Source organism: Maylandia zebra, linkage group LG11, assembly GCF_041146795.1.
Source record: "Maylandia zebra isolate NMK-2024a linkage group LG11, Mzebra_GT3a, whole genome shotgun sequence".
Lineage (NCBI taxonomy): Eukaryota > Metazoa > Chordata > Actinopteri > Cichliformes > Cichlidae > Maylandia > Maylandia zebra.
In genome coordinates this window covers 538843-557694 of record NC_135177.1, presented here as the reverse complement: position 1 = coordinate 557694, position 18852 = coordinate 538843, and the positions used below count along the sequence as shown (strand labels likewise).

Genomic DNA, 18852 nt, shown 5'->3' with positions numbered 1-18852 from the left:
CTGATCAGGACGTCCCCCTCCTGCACTGGGAAACTGCTGTGGTGGGTTTTATGTCCAAACACCTGGACGGACTCCAGAGGACCGTCAGCTGGCATGTTTCTGAAGCACACAAAGACACCACTTAGTTTCTGATTCTGCGAGGAGGAGGGAAACGTGCACCGATGAACCTGCAAGAGAGGGAACCAGTGCATGGTGGAAAGCCAGCCTCACCGCTCCTGAGGGACGACTCGGTGCCCTCGCGCCTGCAGCAATATCACGTATTATTGTGAGTATCAGTGCCTGGATGTCTCTGCGACCTCACGGGTCAGAAACGTTCTTTGAAAGTGAAAGTGAAGGATGCATTTCATGAGTTTGTGAAAGGATGAATCACGTTTGTCTCCCTCACTGTGCGTGTCCAAACCTGAAAACAAAGCAAACCCCAGAGTTGTGACTCAGAGGGAAAAGCGTAGCTGCTTTGGATTGGCGTGGCTTCATATAAAAACATGACAGTGTAATGATTGTAGGATACGAGCACTCTGCTGCTCTTCTCTACTGGTCACTTTCCTTTTTATTTTATTCCTCCCACTCGTCAAATCCAGCGTCATCCACTCACTAAGCAGCAGGAGAGAGCAGCAGTTCCCACTGAAATGATTTTCCACATCAGAGTGTAACGACGTGCGCGCTCGCACAGACTCGTGCACACAGTGTGGAGCTTTGAGAAGGTTCTCATTACAGTTGGCCTTGACAGGCTGTTAGTTGTTAACATATCACAATGTAGTGAACGTTTTTCTCTAACCGACCCACTCCATCGTCCACCCGCCCACCTCAACCTCCTACGTGCTCCTCTCCCTGTAACGGCAGAGTTACTATGGAAACAGAAAGAGTTTTGCCATGTGGAAGCCAGCGTGGTTTGGACGGCATGCGGGGACGTCCGGGCACCTTTGCTCTGTCCAGAGGGGAAACATGAGTTAATGACAGTGAGGAAGGAGCAGAGACGCAGCTTTCTGAAACAGCAGCGAGTGCGAGAATGAGTCCGTGTTTCCTGGTCGAGGGAAAAAGCAAAACAGGCTCCATGAACTGGGTTCAAACAAGAACAAACTGCAGGTCGGTGAAACTGTAAAGACAGAGCCCATCAAAGCAGCTGAAGAAAGATCAAGTCATTACTGAAATGCCGTGCTGGACTGAGTCACGGCACTTACTGTAACCATCAGTCAAGTGATCATCGCTTGTCTGATGCTCTCTCAGCGATGTCAGTAATTAGTATTTAAGTGCTGAGAGTTGGCGAGATGTGTCGTGCCGTTGCTGCACGTGTCCGTGCTAACCTTAGCTCGCACCAGCGAGCAACAATCTTCCTCCCACTCAGGCAGCGACCTGCAGGGATGCACGGGGATGTGCATGTAGCTGCAGCTGCCCTTCCTGCAGATTAAAACTCCAGCTATTATCTGTTTAAGTACATGTTTGTGGTAGTCAGAGACGGTAACGAGTAAAGTAAGGGATTACTATTGCAAAATCGGTAATTAGATTACCGTTACTTTCCCGTAGGAACGCTGCGTTACTGCGTTACTAAAACCGTGATTTTTTGCGAGAGTGTCTCATGACAGTGACGTAAGCGAGTGCGACGTTAGTGACAACAGCTGTGTGCAGATCAACAATGGATCATATATCGAGTGCGGAGAGAGTATGAGCGTGCAGCGTTTAAAGCGTGGAAGTACTGACCTTACTTTGAGTTTGATTCCATAAAAAGTGACAAAAACATTAGTGTCCGCTGTGCGTGGGAAGAAAACTTCTTTTTACAGCGAAAAAACCCCTAAACTTCCAACAAGCACCGAGTAGCTACGACGTAATGGGAAACTCACAGAGAAACTCGCGGATTCTTCCACTGACCGCGGCACACCTGCACCAGGGTAAACCTCCGCCTGCCCCACTCCTGCTTTACAGGTGAAAATAGAGCAACAGGACCGCTGAGTCTTTGACTTTATTTATTTTCTGCTGTGTTTTACTTGCATCTATTTGAAAGACTGAGTGTAAACACACAAAATATTTTATTTTATGTGCTGGAATGTGCAGAAAATAGGTTTAAATGTTAAACTAATTTATTCCAGTCAGAGAATGTTGCATATAATTAAATGTTTGCTTGATGCATAAAGTTAAAAGATTAAAACTAATAAAACAAGTTTTAAAAAGAGACTTTTCCATCTGATTACATTTTGTATGATGGATTATGCAGAAAAAGTAGAATTGGGCTGAAAGATCTATCACTTTATCACCTACTCAGGTTGTGAATCGTGTTTTTAAAAAGTAACTAAGTAACTAAGTAATTAATTACTTTTGAAAATAAGTAATCAGTAAAGTAATGGGATTACTTTTTGGGGGAAGCAATCAGTAATTAGTTACTGATTACTTTTTTCAGGTAACTTGACCAACACTGGTGGTATTTACAGAAATAGTTTTGTGTAGTTTCCCACGGCTGCCGTGGACGTCTGCATGTGCTTTGGTTGTTTTTGGAGCATTTCTAATGAATCAATAACTGATACTGTGACTGTGTGTTTGCTGTGTGTTCATTACACCCACAGTGACTGCAGATGAAGCAGAGACATGAAGGGATCTGATCTGTTGTCTATGGAAAATATTACAGTCATCATTGTCAATAAAAGTGCAGTACAATAAAAAACTGCTGCAATGACCATGAATCCAGCAGCACAGAGTTTGTTTTCAGCCTCTGTGTGCACAGAAGCTCGTTGTAACATCAACCAGGTTTACTGAACGACTTTCAGAAACCTGTGTGAACGTTTGTAAAGTGTGTGTGTGTTATGTGTGTAAAGATCAGGAATAAGGAACAAATCAGCAGTCCATCAGATGTACTCGGCACATCCAGATAAATGGCGTAAAGTCCCGTCTCATATAGTGTCTGATGATATGGTAACAAGGTTTCCTTGGAAGTGCTGCAGGAAATGTCACTGGTGTCTCCCAACGCTGAACATGTTTCAGCCTAAGTATTCCCAAAGGGGGCCACAGGCATCCATCTGTGCACAGGAACGGTGAGGAATGTCAGCCGGATGTAACTAAATGTTTCTGTCCACACATGAACACAGACCCACCGTAAATCACGCGAAGCCGGCTCGTAGTCTAAGAATCAGTCACAGTTATACTTCACTCAGTAATCAGCTGCTCATTGTAAAAATACAAAGTCACTGAGTTTTGTTTTTTATAGTAATTAAATCAGTGAGTTTGTTTTTGGGTCATTTCTCTGGTGATGCCCGACCGTCTGCATCCAGTAAGGCTGCTGGTCCTCCAGCCCTCGGCTCTGACATGTTGGTTACATATTTGATAAGCAGGTTGTCTCTTTGCTCTAATTCAGTAATTAATGTTTGAAAAGAACCATTTTTCTTGGCCACTTTATTTCTCGTGTGTGAATTTGTCTGATTAAATTGTCACATTTGAGAAACCTTAACTTACATTTTCTTCTATGAAATATGAAGAATGAGCCAATTTCGAGGGTTGATTGCAGTCCTGCAGCGATCATTTGATTAACTGGCTAAATAACACCATTAAGGAAAACAATTACATGTTTTCTCTGCACCTCCTCGTGTGTGTTTGTAAAGCAATTAAAAAAGCACTTTGGCCTCTGCTCCAATTGCCAGAGCCTCCATTTAAATTAACCAGTACGTCCAATTAGGAGCATGCGCTTCCTTTCCTGTGAGCGTCTCTAATGGCTGGATAGATTGATTTAAATGCAAACTAGAGGGAATTTAATGAACTGCTTTTACAGGAAGACTTTAATAGGAATCTGCACATCCTCCAACAGGTTCACACTCCATTAATTAGGCATTGTAGTATTTTTTCCTCAAACAGAGACAAATATCGCACGGGAAGCTGCAGATACTAAGACGTGTGCAGAGAAGCTTTCTGTTGTCATTTGATTCAGAAAGATGTGCTGATGCTCTTCAATGTAATTAGTCTGAGAGGCAAAGTAGCAGCGTTTATACTGATCGTGCCGTCACAGACTCACGTCACCGACGGGCACAGGGTGCGTACTGTAACTCAGCACACAGTGGGACAGTCTGACGTCTGTCATTACCTGTTATTACTGTGATGGAGCAGATCTGTGGGCACCTGTGCAGTGACCGCCCATCAATCTAAGATCATCTGTAGGAACGACGCTGCTTTGGCTTCAAACAGCGTGGGAGTCTTGGTGTGACCGATGTTCTAGATGTTTCCAGATGTGTTCGAGTAAACAAATACCAGCTGATTGGTGCGTGTGTAAGCATTATGCCAGTGCTAGCACAGCTGATATATTCATTAGTGGCTTTTCAACGTGGGCGTGGCCGGTGCTGTCGTAGTGTCACCAGGAGCTGAGAGAGATGAGAACAGATGATGTGAAAGGAAAGTGCACGTTGCCATGACAACAGTGAAATAAATTCATGTAGACAGTCCTGCATCTCCCCGCTAACTAACAACAATCTGTTGTGGGTTTGTTTGTCTGTTGTTGTTTTTTCAGTTCCATTCATAAACTTGAGTTCTTCCAAAACCAGTTCAGCCAGTACGTGTGACGGACGTGACTCTGTCTGTCAGAGCTGTGTCAGCTGTGTAGGGCCTTGGTCAGGTGACTGACCGTGACTGATGCTGTGGGTCATTCTTACTTTGTGAAATCGTATCCAATCACTTTCTTGTTGAGTTGAAGTAACACACCTTCGTCTTGGCTGTTGAGACGTTTGTATTAACCAAGGACACAATTTTAACGTCATCCACTTAATTTGTGTTTTGTGATTTTTTTAAATTTAATTCTGGTGTTGCTGAGCTGGCCAGCACGTTGCTTCTCTTTACTGTACCACACTGTTTATCTGACCTCTGTTGGCTTTAGTTCTGCCTCTGTCAGTGCGCCCAGGGCAGCTGTGGCTACATGTAGCTGCCATCACCAGTGTGTGAATGTGTGGATGGGTGAATGTAGTGTAAAGCGCTTTGGGGTCCTTAGGGACAAAGTAAAGCGCTATACAAATACAGGCCTTTTGACCATTTTTACCATTTTTCTCAGCCTAATGAGGACCTGCTTCTCTCACAGCTGTGCTCATGCCGAGCGTGAACAGCTACTGAAGGAGTTCAACACTCACAGCTGCTTAGAATCAGTCAGGCAGGTGAAGGGAACAGGCCTCACTTGCCGTCGTGTAGTTCTTGTTCAGTCTCTGACGGTGGGGGACTTTGCATAAAAATGGCAGTAATTCCTAAACAGCTGTGGTGGTGTACAGAGGCACAGCTACAACACCGAGTCCGACCACACTGTGGGCAAACTGAACACTTCCATGGCCTCACTAAACTCCCACTCTCGAGTCTCTGCCTCGGCAGCCACAAGGCTGTAATCCAGCTGGCCCACCTGTACCTGTCAGCCGGGGTTCAGCCCCCACAGGCCTACACGCCAACTAAGCTCTTGGTGGAGGTGGGAGTTGGAGGTCGCTGTAAGAAACTGCAGCACACTCTTATCAAACTCTTGGATCTACCAGGCCTGTGCAGCGTCTGTCCAGCTCACTATGAAGTGGGGTTCAGCTCCTCTTTTCACTGACGTGTCCGAGACGTCCGTAGATGACCGAGTCAGTCGTTACCCTGCAGCCCAGGACCGCAGCAGCCCAACAGCCTGGGCTCAATCCAAGAGCGCTCATGCCCAGGATGGAGGGATGTAACCTACAAACCTTTACATGTAAATACAGAACTTTACTATACGATGAAAAATAAGGTGCAGCTCTTCACACTGTCACTGTATATAAAGGGATCTGTATCCAGATTACCGTCTACACACTTTTAAAATTGATTTATTTTGACGAGCATTCAGATCTGTCAATGATCCGCCACACCAGATCAGGCTAATCAGAAAGCTATTGGCTATGCATTAGCCCGTGTCTCTAGACAATAAGTCATATTTGGAGAAGCAGAGAACAATAAAGTAATGATTTCTTGTTCAGCTCATGCTTTGCTTGGTTATTCTCTACATAGCTAACAGCTAATGGTTTTTGACAGGTTTTGTTTCACATGGTTCATATGAGACTTCCAGCTCAGCTTATCATCAGTTATCACTCCAACACATTTATTCTCGTTCACTCTTTCAGTTTCAGCTCAACCCTGATTTTAGCCACGTTTCATTTGTCTGGTGCCAAAAATAATACATTTTGTTTTATATTTAACAATAACTTATAGTTACCTCCGTTTCCACTGCAGTCAGAAGCTGTTCTAGGTTTTTATCTGATTGATGCACAGTGGTATCATCAGCAAACAATACACATTTATATATAACATGAATCGTTTAGGGCCCAGCACAGAGCCCTGAGGAACACCACAGGTTACCTTCAGCTGATTAGATTTGCACGTATTGATCCAGGTAACTTTTCATGCACGTGTATGCGATCCCTCTTATGCCATATCTGTCTAGTTCATTCAGTAATATAATATGATCAATGTTAAAGTGTATAAAACACCAGCAGTATGTTCCTTATTATCTGTTGCATATCCGCTCTGCCGTATTATCACTTATTATGTTTCTCAATATATTTACCACGTCTATTAACAGATCATTTTCCTAAGATTTCTGAGAACTGTGGAGTTATTGATCTGTAGTCGGTTGTGGGTAAGCCTAACCCTCTCTGTGGCTTTTTCCATTTTGGAGGGAAACGTACCAGGTTACACATGTATGTGAAAGTTTGCACTATGCTACAATACGTTTAACTAATATCACGTCAATACTGAAACAATCAGTGGCCTTTTTAAAGTTGTCTTCAGAACATCAAGTATTCCTCTGTGACTCACAGCACCAATGAACTGAGTAATGTGTTTATTTAGCTCATTATTATTTCTTAACTCTTGAATTTCTTGTGCTACATTAAAGCCAACATGTCCAAAGAAATCATTCAGTTCATTTGCAGTGTCGTTAATTTTATGAAGCACAATCTTCATCTTTTCTAAGATATTCTGGATGTCTTGTTTTTCGAGCCCTTTTTGATTATACGATTTAATAACCTCCATGTTTGTTGTGATCCACTCCTGCTTTGCTCCAATAATGTGTGTGGTAGTACTTTTAATATTTACTAATCTATTTTTATATGACTTGTACTTAATAAATCTCTTACATAGATTATTTCTGTTCATCTGTCGCCTTTGTGATCCGTGGCCTATTTGAGCCGTGATGCTTTTCAGTGATTTCCACTAAAGGACGATGTTTGTCAAATACATTACAGACAAATGCACCATACGCACTATGAGGCTCTGCAGCAGTGGCTCGTGTCATGTTTGATTCTTTGTTTAGTTTTTCAGGTTTGCTGATGTTGCACTTCCTTTCGTTTTACTGGAGAAACATACATTTTATTATAGAACATGTTCTTGAAGGGGAGAAACGCATGATCATCTATAGAGGACCTTGTCCTGTTTTCAGATGTTGGTGACGACTCCGGAGAAGTGGGACGTTGTGACCAGGAAGAGTGTTGGCGATGTGGCTCTGTCACAGATTGTGCGGCTCCTCATCTTGGATGAAGTCCATCTATTGCATGAAGATCGAGGCCCGGTTCTTGAGAGTCTGGTGGCCCGGACCATCAGACAGGTTAGTGTTCCTCCTCGTTCCCCGTCCTCAGTTCATATTTCTCACTTCAATGTTTCAGATCATCAAACAAATTAAAATAGTCAAAGACAACACCATTAAACACAAAATGCAGTTTCTAAGTGAAGGTGTTTATTATCAAGGGGACAAAGTCCCAGACGTGATGTCCTGCTCTGTGGGAACTGTGGGATCTCTGAAAAGCTGAGCAGTTAGTCAGGGTGTGATTCTCTCTGAGAGTCGGGTCTTATTCGGAGCTTCTTCACTACCTCAGCGGTGTTTCCCATGTCAGGTCCTCCCTGATGTCTCGATGCACGCGCAATCATCCAGGTGAGGAAATCCTAAAATGTAGATTCTGTTCATCTGGATGTTTTCAGGGGTCTTTGTGGTGTTCAAGACCAAATTGTTGTTCCTACATCACGCTGTCAGCTGCTCCACCTCATCCCTGTAGGCGTGCTCATCCCTCCAGAAATGAGTCCCACCACCGTCTGCAAACTTAACAAAGGTGTTACTGTGGTGAGTGTGGAGCAGGGGGCTCTAGCCCTGTGGGGGGCCAGTACTGAGTCTGGCCCCCCACAGTCGGCTAGTCACGATTACGTCGACTATAAAAATCGTCGACGGCTAATTTAATAGTCGGCGCCTCGTTTGAAGCTTTGTAAGATCCCAAAAGACGCAGGAATAAGTAGCAGGATTTAAGAGTGTAATAACGGAGTGAAACAGAAGATGGCAGCACTGCATGTACAAGGATACCAGCTGCCGTTAAACCCCGAAGAAGAAGAAGCTGTGTCCCAGAATTCATAGCGCGGCCCAGCTCAGTTTCCAACAATGGCGGCAGCTAGTTAGTTTTAATATTACTCTTATTATTCTTTCTGGTCACAAAATAAACGTTTAACATATTCTCATGGAGAATGTAGCTGTGTAAACCTCAAATATCTGCTCAGTTTATCAGGACACCGCATACTTTCAAAAGCGCTCCAAAGTTTTCGGAGACGTCTGTTACCCACTAGCTCGATAGCTAGCCGGGAGGTCAAGGGTCACTAGAGCCGTGAGAACACCGGACTCCCGGCAAATCGTTTTCAAACCCACCGCCGTCTTTCACTACTCAGGTTAAACATGATATATGAGTCACTTAGATAACTTAAATATGTTGTTGTTTGACTTTTTTCAGTGTTTTATTTGTTCCTGAGTAAATCGGTTTGGCTGAGATTAAAGTTTTTACACAGCTGAATAAACATCAAGCAGACAGCTGATCATCAGAAGTGTGAGATGCTCGAGAATTTACTCCGGTGTCCTGTTATATTTTAGATAGCAAGGAGTTTATTAAACTTCAAACAATCTGCAGATTTCATTAAAATGTAATAAACTATCATCTTGTCTTTATTTTTAGTTAGCACCTGAAACACTTAAAGCTGTAAGCTAATGATAGTTATATAAGAGCAGATGCTGCTGGTGCAATAAGCTGTAGTTTTACTCCAATGGATGATGATCTGATTAGTCGACTAATCGCAAAAATACTCGGTGACTAGTCGACTATCAGAATAATCGATTGTGGCGGCCCTGGAGGATAATGGTAGGAGCAGCCGTGTGCAGCTTCAAGTGGGGTAGAGCAGCATGGACGCTGTGGCCACAGTGTTCTCTGTAGGCAAAGCACATCACCTCATGATCCCACTTGATAATTTACATTTTTCATTAAATATACAGTCTTTGAAAAACAAGTTCTGATGTTTGGTCTTTGTGTCCAGTTGATGCAAACAGGTCCCAGTCATGTTTCAGACACATCCAGTCCCTCTGGCATGTTGTTGCTGTGATAAGCAATCATCAGTTCACTGTCTGAGCTGCTGATTCCCTGTAATGATGACTGACGTGCGCAGGAAGCAACCTGGATATTTCCCATAGAGAGTGATTATCCAACTGTAGAAAGAGACAGAACTTAATTTCCAATAAGCCAGTGTGATGCAGTGCTGTCACATGTCAGTTCATGGAGGAATGTTAATAAGTGGAGAAGTCTATTTTTAGCCTGTCACTGACTCAACCTTGCATCTTATTCTGTGAACTGCATGTGAATCCAGAAAAATCTGCCAAAATACCAAATACATGTATGGATGTGTCCTTGGACCCGAATGATCTCAGTGTGCACCCAGTTCATGAAAGCCTTTGGATCATGCATCACACACAGCAGCACATGTGGCCCGTGTAGCATAAATATACACCTCAGCACCGCCTTTGAGTTGTATACGTAAGAGAGTAATGAGAAGATGAAAAGAAGACGATGGATAAATCTGACGTGTGTGTAAATCACATTAGCAGTGAGCCAAAGGATGCTGTCCATATGCATGACTGCTTTGTTCAGTGGTGGTTATTTATAGCAGCTCTTAGAGTTAATAATTCACCTGCCTGGCCTGTAAACCATCATCAGCAGTAATATCTTATCATCGCCATGAATCTTCACAAAGCCAGTAAGGAAGGGTTTGCAGTTATATACAAACTGTTTCTCTATAAAAGGTAGAGGAGGAATTCATTAGAACGAGGCGCAGGAACTCAGCATGCACCAATCAGAAGGTCAGTAGTTTGATTCCCAAAGTCCCAAAGCTGATCCCACAGTGTGAGTGCACTCCATGAAATCTGTGTGAAGCTGTGAATGTTGCTCTCAGCCAGTTAGAGCGCCACGTGGACCAGTTAGACCAGTTAGAGTGCCACGTGGACCAGTTAGAGCGCCACGTGGACCAGTTAGACCAGTTAGAGTGCCACGTGGACCAGTTAGAGCGCCACGTGGACCAGTTAGAGCGCCACGTAGACCAGTTAGAGCGCCACGTAGACCAGTTAGAGCGCCACGTGGACCAGTTAGAGCGCCACGTAGACCAGTTAGAGCACCACATAGACCAGTTAGACCAGTTAGAGCGCCACGTGGACCAGTTAGAGCGCCACGTGGACCAGTTAGACCAGTTAGAGCGCCACGTAGACCAGGCCATTCACCATCTTGTCCTAATGCAAATGTGATTGGAGCGATGCACTGTTGGACCAAGTGTTTGTGAGGAGGAACAGTGTGGTAAAGACGTCAGAGCAGAGAAGCACGGAGCAGCACTGAAACACAGCGGCAGGGACGAGCTGCTGTGCTGAGCAGTGACTCTGACCTCTTTGGCGAGGTTAACCGCAAGGTAATTGAAAACTGGGCTGTACATGTGACCGCTGTTTATTCGGTTCACAGCCCATTTATCTGCAGGTTGAGCTGATATTACTGAAGAAGGGCTGACTGGGCTCTTTGTACACCTTGAAGTTGTGCTGCAGTGCACAAGTTTGAAGCCTCTTGACTGTCTGTGTAGTTGCCAGCAGACTGCATATGTGGTCAGGGCTTAACGATAGATGTAGAATGAAACCAGAGGTATTAGCAGAGAAACATGGTGCTCGTGGAAAGCACTGTGCCACAGCAGTAATTATGCTAGAAAGTAGAACTTTCAAGGAAAACGTTTGTTAAGCAAACCAGCGTTTGTGTTTTTATCCTCGGTGATTCTGTGCATGAAGGTTTAATCCTCACGTGACCGATGACATTCAAATGCTTTAAAAAGAGCTGCTCCAGTAGCTGCTCAAGGCCCTTTGAAGGTGGCTGCTGATGGATGAGTTTTGATTCTACAGTATAAGGACTTAACTCACCAAGAAAAGAAAAGCTTCACTGTTTCCATCAGCTTTTCGTGCACGCTTAGTAAGTCAATGGATATTATTGGAAACTCAGTTTTCCCCTCTACTGTTACACTGTACTGTACTGCACTAACAAAGCACAACCTATTCCAGCGTGCTGCTACAGTGTGGTGATACAGTGGTTAGCACGTTCGCCTCACTCCAGGAGGGCTCCTGTGTGAACCCCATTTCTCTGCTTAGGTTTTACTCCCACAGTCAAAATACAGAACTGTAAAGTGGGGGTTCTAAATTGGAAAATTGACCACAAAGTTGTTAAATAAATATCTGTTTATTTCTATGATACTTTGCTAGGAGTAAAATAGGTGTTGGGTGGCCGGACTAGAGCTATTCTGCTTGAGTATCTCTAAGTTTTTGCCATAAAGCTGATCAAGGAGCCTCTTTGGTTTGGTTGGCCCAGGGGTCTCGTGAAGCAGAAAATGGGTATTGCCCCAAAAGGGCTGTGGCACTGGCAGTTGCTGAAGAAAAAAAAATAGAGTCTGAGCACAGTTAAGGGAGGCCATGGAGGACTACTTTGGGCAGCCCACAAAGAAGTTCTGGCAAGCTGTCCTGGAAGGACTTGACACAGGCCATTTGCAGTCAGGAAGGACTCTGATGACCTGATATTGAGATGCTGTTGGTGGTGGAAACAGTACTTTGAGGAACGCTTCATTCCAGTCAAAGTAGCCGACGCAGAGGAAGCAGAGCCTGAGGACTGTGGGAAAGTCTTATGAATTATACTGGTATGCTGGCAGAGGTCACTGGGGGAGTTGAGAAGCTCCCTGCAGCCAAGACACTGGGTTTGGATGTGATGCTAAAGACTAGACACTGTGGGGTCTTGGTTACCTGGAGCGTGTGCTCCAGTTACTGAGGTATTATTCTGCCCAGTTTATTTCAGGATGCTGGAAGGGAACCTCCAGCCAGCTGTCCAAACTTGGACCTAGGAGGAACAGTGCAAACAGTCTGCATGTGCTTTGTAGACTTGAAGAACGCTTACGGCCCTGGAGGCACCTGTACTGCAGGAGAATAGGGCCCCTGCTGCTATGGGCCATTAGGTCCGTGTATAACCAAAGGTAGAGATCTCTTGGCCCAAAGCAGAGCACTCAGTGGACCATGGTTGGCCCCTTTGTCCAATCCTGTTCTTGATTTTCATGGACAATAATCAGCCTATAGTCAGGCTGAGGAGTGCGTCCACTTTGGCTCAGAAATGTATCACTGTGGTTCTGTTGGGTTCATCGGAGCATGACCTGCAGCATGCCGTGTGAAACAGCTAGGATGAGAGCCAGCACCTTCAGGTTTTTGGAGATCTTACTCATGAGTGATTAGCAGGAATGCAGATGTACCCAACTGTCGTGGTGAAGACAAAGCTGAGCTTTTGATTTCCTACTTTATCTGCATCCCAAACCTCACCTATAATCATGAAATCTGAGAAATAACCAAAAATTAAGATCATAAATACGAGGCCCCGCCTCCACATGGTGACCTGGTTTAGGCTTAGAAATAGGCTGAGGAGCTCAGCCATCTGGAGCGATCTGGGACTAGAGCTGCTGCCTCAAGTCTGTCCAAAGAAGCCAGTTGAACTGGTTTGGGAATTTGGTTAGGATTGACTGGACGGGATTGGCTGGGAATGCTTTGTGGATTTTTGGAATATCCTCCTTAGGCTCCAGCCACGTGGAAGATTATGGATGGATGGAGTATAATTCCCAGGATCAAGGTGATGCATGGCTTGTCTTCTGGTTGGCATGTATGCTGCAAACCCAATTACCGTGTGTCTCATTTAAGGCTGGTAGTGAAAATGGTTGCTTGACAGTTTTTATAACGTGCAGTGTTTCATCATGGATAGCCGACGTTACTCCTGGAACGTCTCGTCGTTTCTCCCAGGCTTCCTGTGACTGAGAAACCTGACAGGAGCTCAGAGGGCTCTGCCAGCTGTGTACAACTGTAGTTATTACAAAGTAGAAGTGCTGACTGTGTGCAATGCAGGCATAGGGAAGGAAATACATAATGTTTAATTTGTTTATACTGCTGGGTGGCACCTCCCTTCCTGTAACATTCAGCATGTTGTGAAAGGTGGCAAACGTGATGCATCTGGGAGTCTGTCACTAAAAAGCAAGACTTAATGACTTTTTAATGACCCAATCTGACACTGTGACGAGCAGGAAACCTGTTTGTTTCTTCTTGTATGTACGTGAGAACTTGTTTACAACGTGTAGTCCACCCTCCAACAGAAGATTTTGGGTACCAGCGGAGCGCCTGGCAGACCTCCCCCTCCTTCATCTCTCTGTCCAATTATTGCCACACCTGACAGACTGCTATAATTGTTTGTGCTGAAGGAATTACGCTGGCTGCTGCCGATGCGCTAGGTGCTTAAGTTCACATCCTCAGACACATTAATATGGAAATCCCTGTAAACTAAATATTTGTCCCCCTTTTTATGCAAATGTCTTAGAACAAAGCCAGATATCACTTTGATGTTTTGCTTCGAAGAGGTTTAGCTTTCACTGCCTTTTCTTGGCTCGGTATAGCGCTACCAATTATGCCCTGCATTCAAGATAAAACTCCCTCTAACCTTTATGAAAAAAGTAAAGGTTACTGTGCTGTACAGCTTCTTCTTTATGGTTTCAGCAGCATCTGTGTTCTACCGAAGCTCACAGACACACATTTTATAACAAGGTTCATTCAGTGGAATGCTTATTGTGTTTAATGCTAGAAGAATATACCGTTTTTATGAGTTTGTTAAGTTGGCTCATCCATGAATTTCACTGGGGCAGATGTAGAGATACTGTGCTATTATAGCTAGGGCTGCCACGATTACGTCGACTATCAAAATCGTCGACGACTGATTTAATAGTCGACGCGTCGTTTGAAGCTTTGTAAGAGGAATAAGTAGCAGGATTTAAGAGTGTAATAACGGACTGAAACAGAAGATGGCAGCACTGCATGTACAAGGATGCCAGCTGCCGTTAAACCCCGAAGAAGAAGAAGCTGTGTCCCAGAATTCATAGCGCGGCCCAGCTCAGTTTCCAACAATGGCGGCAGCTAGTTAGTTTTAATATTACTCTTATTATTCTTTCTGGGTCACAAAATAAACGTTTAACATATTTTCAGGCGAGAATGTAGCTGTGTAAACCTCAAATATCTGCTCAGTTTATCAGGACACCGCATATTTTCAAAAGCGCTCCGACGTTTTCGGAGACGTCTGTTACCCACTAGCTCGATAGCTAGCCGGGGGCTAGGTCACTAGCACCGTGAGAACACCGGACTCCCCGCAAATCGTTTTCAAACCCACCGCCGTCTTTCCTACTCAGGTTAAACATGATATATAAGTCACTTAGATAACTTAAAAATGTTATTGTTTGGCTTATTTTAGTATTTTATTTGTTCCTGAGTAAATCGGTTTGGCTGAGATTAAAGTTATAGTTTTTACACAGCTGAATAAACGTCAAGCAGACAGCTGATTATCAGAAGTGTGAGATGCTCGAGAATTTACTCCGGTGTCCTGTTATATTTTAGATAGCAAGGAGTTTATTAAACTTCAAACAATCTGCAAATTTCATTAAACTTTAATAAACTATCATCTTGTCTTTATTTTTAGTTAGCACCGTAAACACTTAAAGCTGTAAGCTAATGATAGTTATATAAGAGCAGATGCTGCTGGTGCAATAAGCTGTAGTTTTACGTCCAATGGATGATGATCTGATTAGTCGACTAATCGCAGAAATACTCTGTGACTAGTCGACTATCAGAATAATCGATTGTGGCAGCCCTAATGATAACATGTACTTGTCCTTAGTGCGCTCTTGTAATAGGTTTCTGTTGAAGCCCCTGACATGCTCGTCATGCACTTACAAACTGATCCTTTAAGTTACAAACTGATTACATCACACACATCAGTACTCAGACTCAGGTCCAGCTTTCTTTGTGCTATAATGTGCTGTAATGGAAAAACTGTGAGAAAATAAAATAAATCATTCTACAATAAATGTACCTAAAAAGAGAATTAAGGGTGTTTTAGGAGCCTGCAGGACTGATAACAGATTAACTAGAGGCCATGATTTGAGGGAAGAATAAAAAAGGAAACTGAATTTCTCCATTATTATGTTCAACACTGTTTCCCAGATTCAAAATGATTAAGTAGCTAGCTTTCACATTGTATCCATTTATTTCAGAGAAGGGAAACAAAGTAGCGCATGCCTCAAGAAAGGTCATTTATCAATGTGTAGCCACTTCCTCTGCTTCTGCAACAAACATGCAACCTAGAAAGTACATTGCAACATATATATCCAGCCTCATAAAGCGTGATGTTAACAGCACTGGGAGGAACTAATCCTCTTTAAAGGACCTGTTTCAGTATTTGTGGAAAGACGCTTGGCGAGGCATAAACTAAAGCCGGTGTCCCAGTCATGGCAGTGTAACCTGGTGTTACCTGCACTCTGTTTGAGCTACAACAGAGTGCAAACACACTAATGACTTCACAGATATTCATTTTATTCCACTCATTACCCACTCCCTGCAAGGGAATTGGTTATTTTAGCTGCTGATCACAATGAATCTGATGATTCCACAAATGTACCTGAAACAGGATCCAGAGAAGCAGTTCAGTTCCTATTTGTGCAACTTCAAATGTACTGCAGCCTCTTTAACTCTCTGCATAATGAGCTCAGTGCATGTCTGTGTGTGTGGAGGCTCCACAGCATTGCTGTGAGTGTGCACTGAAGCCCTGGTTGGGCCGCAGGGATTGGTTAGATCTTATCTTGATAGGATGGTTTGACAGGTACTGCATCACATTAAAGGCCTTACCAATCTTCCCTGTCACTTCCAGCAGGAGGCATATAGATAGGGCAGCCCGCCCCTCCACCAGCGCCTTCTCACCCACGTTGATACACAACATATTGAATCTTCTTCGAGTTTCAAAGACAGATTAAAGACACTAAATGAGCACGATGGGTTTTTTGTCCCTGAAGTCAAGGACATAGTACATGTCAAAGCTACTTCCCCCCTCACCCTTTTTTCCTGTAAATGGTGCAATAGGAAAAGTCCTCCCCCCCCCAAAAAAACCAAAACAAAAAACACCTTTTTTGAGACAGGAGCACAAGACGAACTGATAACAGCTGGTACTGCACCCAGTGTTTAGCAACACTGTGCTTGTTGTTGTCATTATAAAGAAATGACAGAATGGTAACAAAGACTGGAGGGATGCAGTTTTTTCACAGCCTGCTTCAATGTCTTTAGTATGCAGGATAAATTCAGCCCTAAATCCCTTTACAGCAGCAGTCAGACAGTTCATCATTTTTGTGGACTGAATTGATCGGTGCTTCATCAACTAATGACCTTCAGTTTGCACTGGTTTACTTTGAAGCCAAGTGCAAAGTTCCTGAGTGGAGAATTTGCAGCCACCACCTTCAGGCGATGGTACTCAACGAGTAAAGTCCCCTAACGAACGAGGTGATGTTGCAAAGAGTTTAGATCATGAGTGAGGGAAACGTGGTGACAGTCAAACCTGCAGCACTTTACTGCTGAGCTGTGGCAAAGAGAGAGGTGGCCATGGAGACAGGGAAGATCAGTAATTAAGCTAATGTGCTGTTTGTAAGATTGGAAAGCTGCAGTCAGCTGAGACTGGAGAAGGCACCCGATGATGATGAAACCTTTCTCCCACTGAAAACATCCAGATGAACAGAATCAACTATTGGTGAACCCTGTAGTGTGACTGTTTGAGTACATTGTAGCAAAGATGCAGAAGGAGATGGTGAAAGCAGCAAACTGTACACTGAGTAACCAGCATGCCATCCTCTCTGTGGTCAACTGATCATTGTATTGGACTCTGCTTCACGTTGATTCGTCATGTTACTCATTAACATTGCAATTGTTCAAAATCTAACAGATGGTATCACTGAATGTATAAACGGGATTGAATATTATACAGTGTGGTGAGTATGACACCATCTGTAATGTGTTGCTTTTTGTAAATGTGTGGACACCTGTGACTGATTTGGACCCACACAGTGATCGGGTGACGTTTCCTTTCTGTGTACTTCATTTGCACACGCTGAGTTTTTGTTCCAGCTTTCCAGCTGACTCCACCCTCTCCACTCTGGCCCCCGGCCTCAATAAATAGAGGAGAGACTTCATTAGACTGATTACTTCCACCTGCCGGCACTGCCCCATGAGCCACACCTACCCTTCAGCAGAACTGAAGACCACACCCCTGCCACGCCCCCCACCGCCCGACGGAGGCCGGGGCGGCTTCTGGCCGCTGTGTGGCACCTCCACTGTACAACCATATAACCTTATAGTCAGCGTCCCCCCATTTGCCGTGTGACCACGAAGGGTCCTTGCCACTTGGCGAGTAATTTCAAGCTAGAAGAAGAGAGTAACACAGGCACTTTGTCTCCAGGTGAACAATTCCCAGGAGGTCCAGGATGTACTGAATCTGGTTTATAGCCAGGCTTGGAACTTCCTCCCAGTTTTCTTTAATTAAGCCCCCCCACGGCTTCCTGCCCAACAGTAACTGAGAAAATCCTGTGGAGGCCTGGGGCACCTCCCGCACTGCAAACAACAGAGGGTTGCATTTATCCTCGTCAATGAACTTACGAATCATGGACTTTAAAGCCTTGTTCAGCTGCTTCACCAAGCGGTCAGTCTGCGGGTGGTAGACGCTGGGCCGAGCACATTTAATCATTCACACGGGTCTCTTAGTGCGCGAGACATGAACGACCTGCCGTGGTCAGTCAGTATCTCTTTCTGGGATGCCGATGATGACCTGAAACACGGCTTCAGGGTGCACCAAGTGACCATCAGTTTTTATCATTTGGTTGAAGGCTGAGTGTAGGGTTGTAGGGTGTCATCATGAAACATGAGATACAACCCGGACAGCCCAGCATCACCGCTACCAAAGGTCCACTCTGTCTCCAATAAGACTTGTCTAGAGTAGCTACTGGTCTCTTGGACTCTCCTCCACGCTCTTGAGACTGTGCTGGGTCATAGGTTTGTAGCATAAACCTAGTCGCTGGAACGTTAAGGACAATTTAATTACACAGCAAAGCAAGACACGAGTAGGCAAAGTTCTTTATGTTTCCCGTGCACGGGAGAGAACCGGACAAGCGCCGTTCCTTCGCTTGACCCCAGTCGCTCTCGTCTGCTCCCCCGTAACACTGCTCTTTTATTGAGGTTACATGAATATACAGTGGGGCAAAAAAGTATTTAGTCAGCCACCGATTGTGCAAGTTCCCCCACCTAAAATGATGACAGAGGTCAGTAATTTGCACCAGAGGTACACTTCAACTGTGAGAGACAGAATGTGAAAACAAAATCCATGAATCCACATGGTAGGATTTGTAAAGAATTTATTCGTAAACCAGGGTGGAAAATAAGTATTTGGTCACCTCAAACAAGGAAAATCTCTGGCTCTCACAGACCTGTAACGTCTTCTGTAAGAAGCTTTTCTGTCCCCCACTCGTTACCTGTATGAATGGCACCTGTTTGAACCCATCATCTGTATAAAAGACACCTGTCCACAGCCTCAAACAGTCAGACTCCAAACTCCGCCATGGCCAAGACCAAAGAGCTTTCGAAGGACACCAGGAAAAGTATTGTAGACCTGCACCAGACTGGGAAGAGTGAATCTACAATAGGCA

General features: G+C 44.3%; 1 protein-coding gene across 9 annotated transcripts in view; it reads left to right on the top strand.

Annotated features, from left to right (window-relative positions):
* The window catches only part of ascc3 (activating signal cointegrator 1 complex subunit 3), a 149186-nt gene that overhangs the window by 70044 nt on the left and 60290 nt on the right, over positions 1–18852 (top strand). For all 9 annotated transcript variants that reach the window (XM_076889658.1, XM_076889656.1, XM_076889661.1 and 6 more), the window contains one exon: positions 7391–7555. In XM_076889658.1, coding sequence (XP_076745773.1) covers positions 7391–7555 — 165 coding nt within the window. The remainder of the gene's footprint in view (positions 1–7390; positions 7556–18852) is intronic.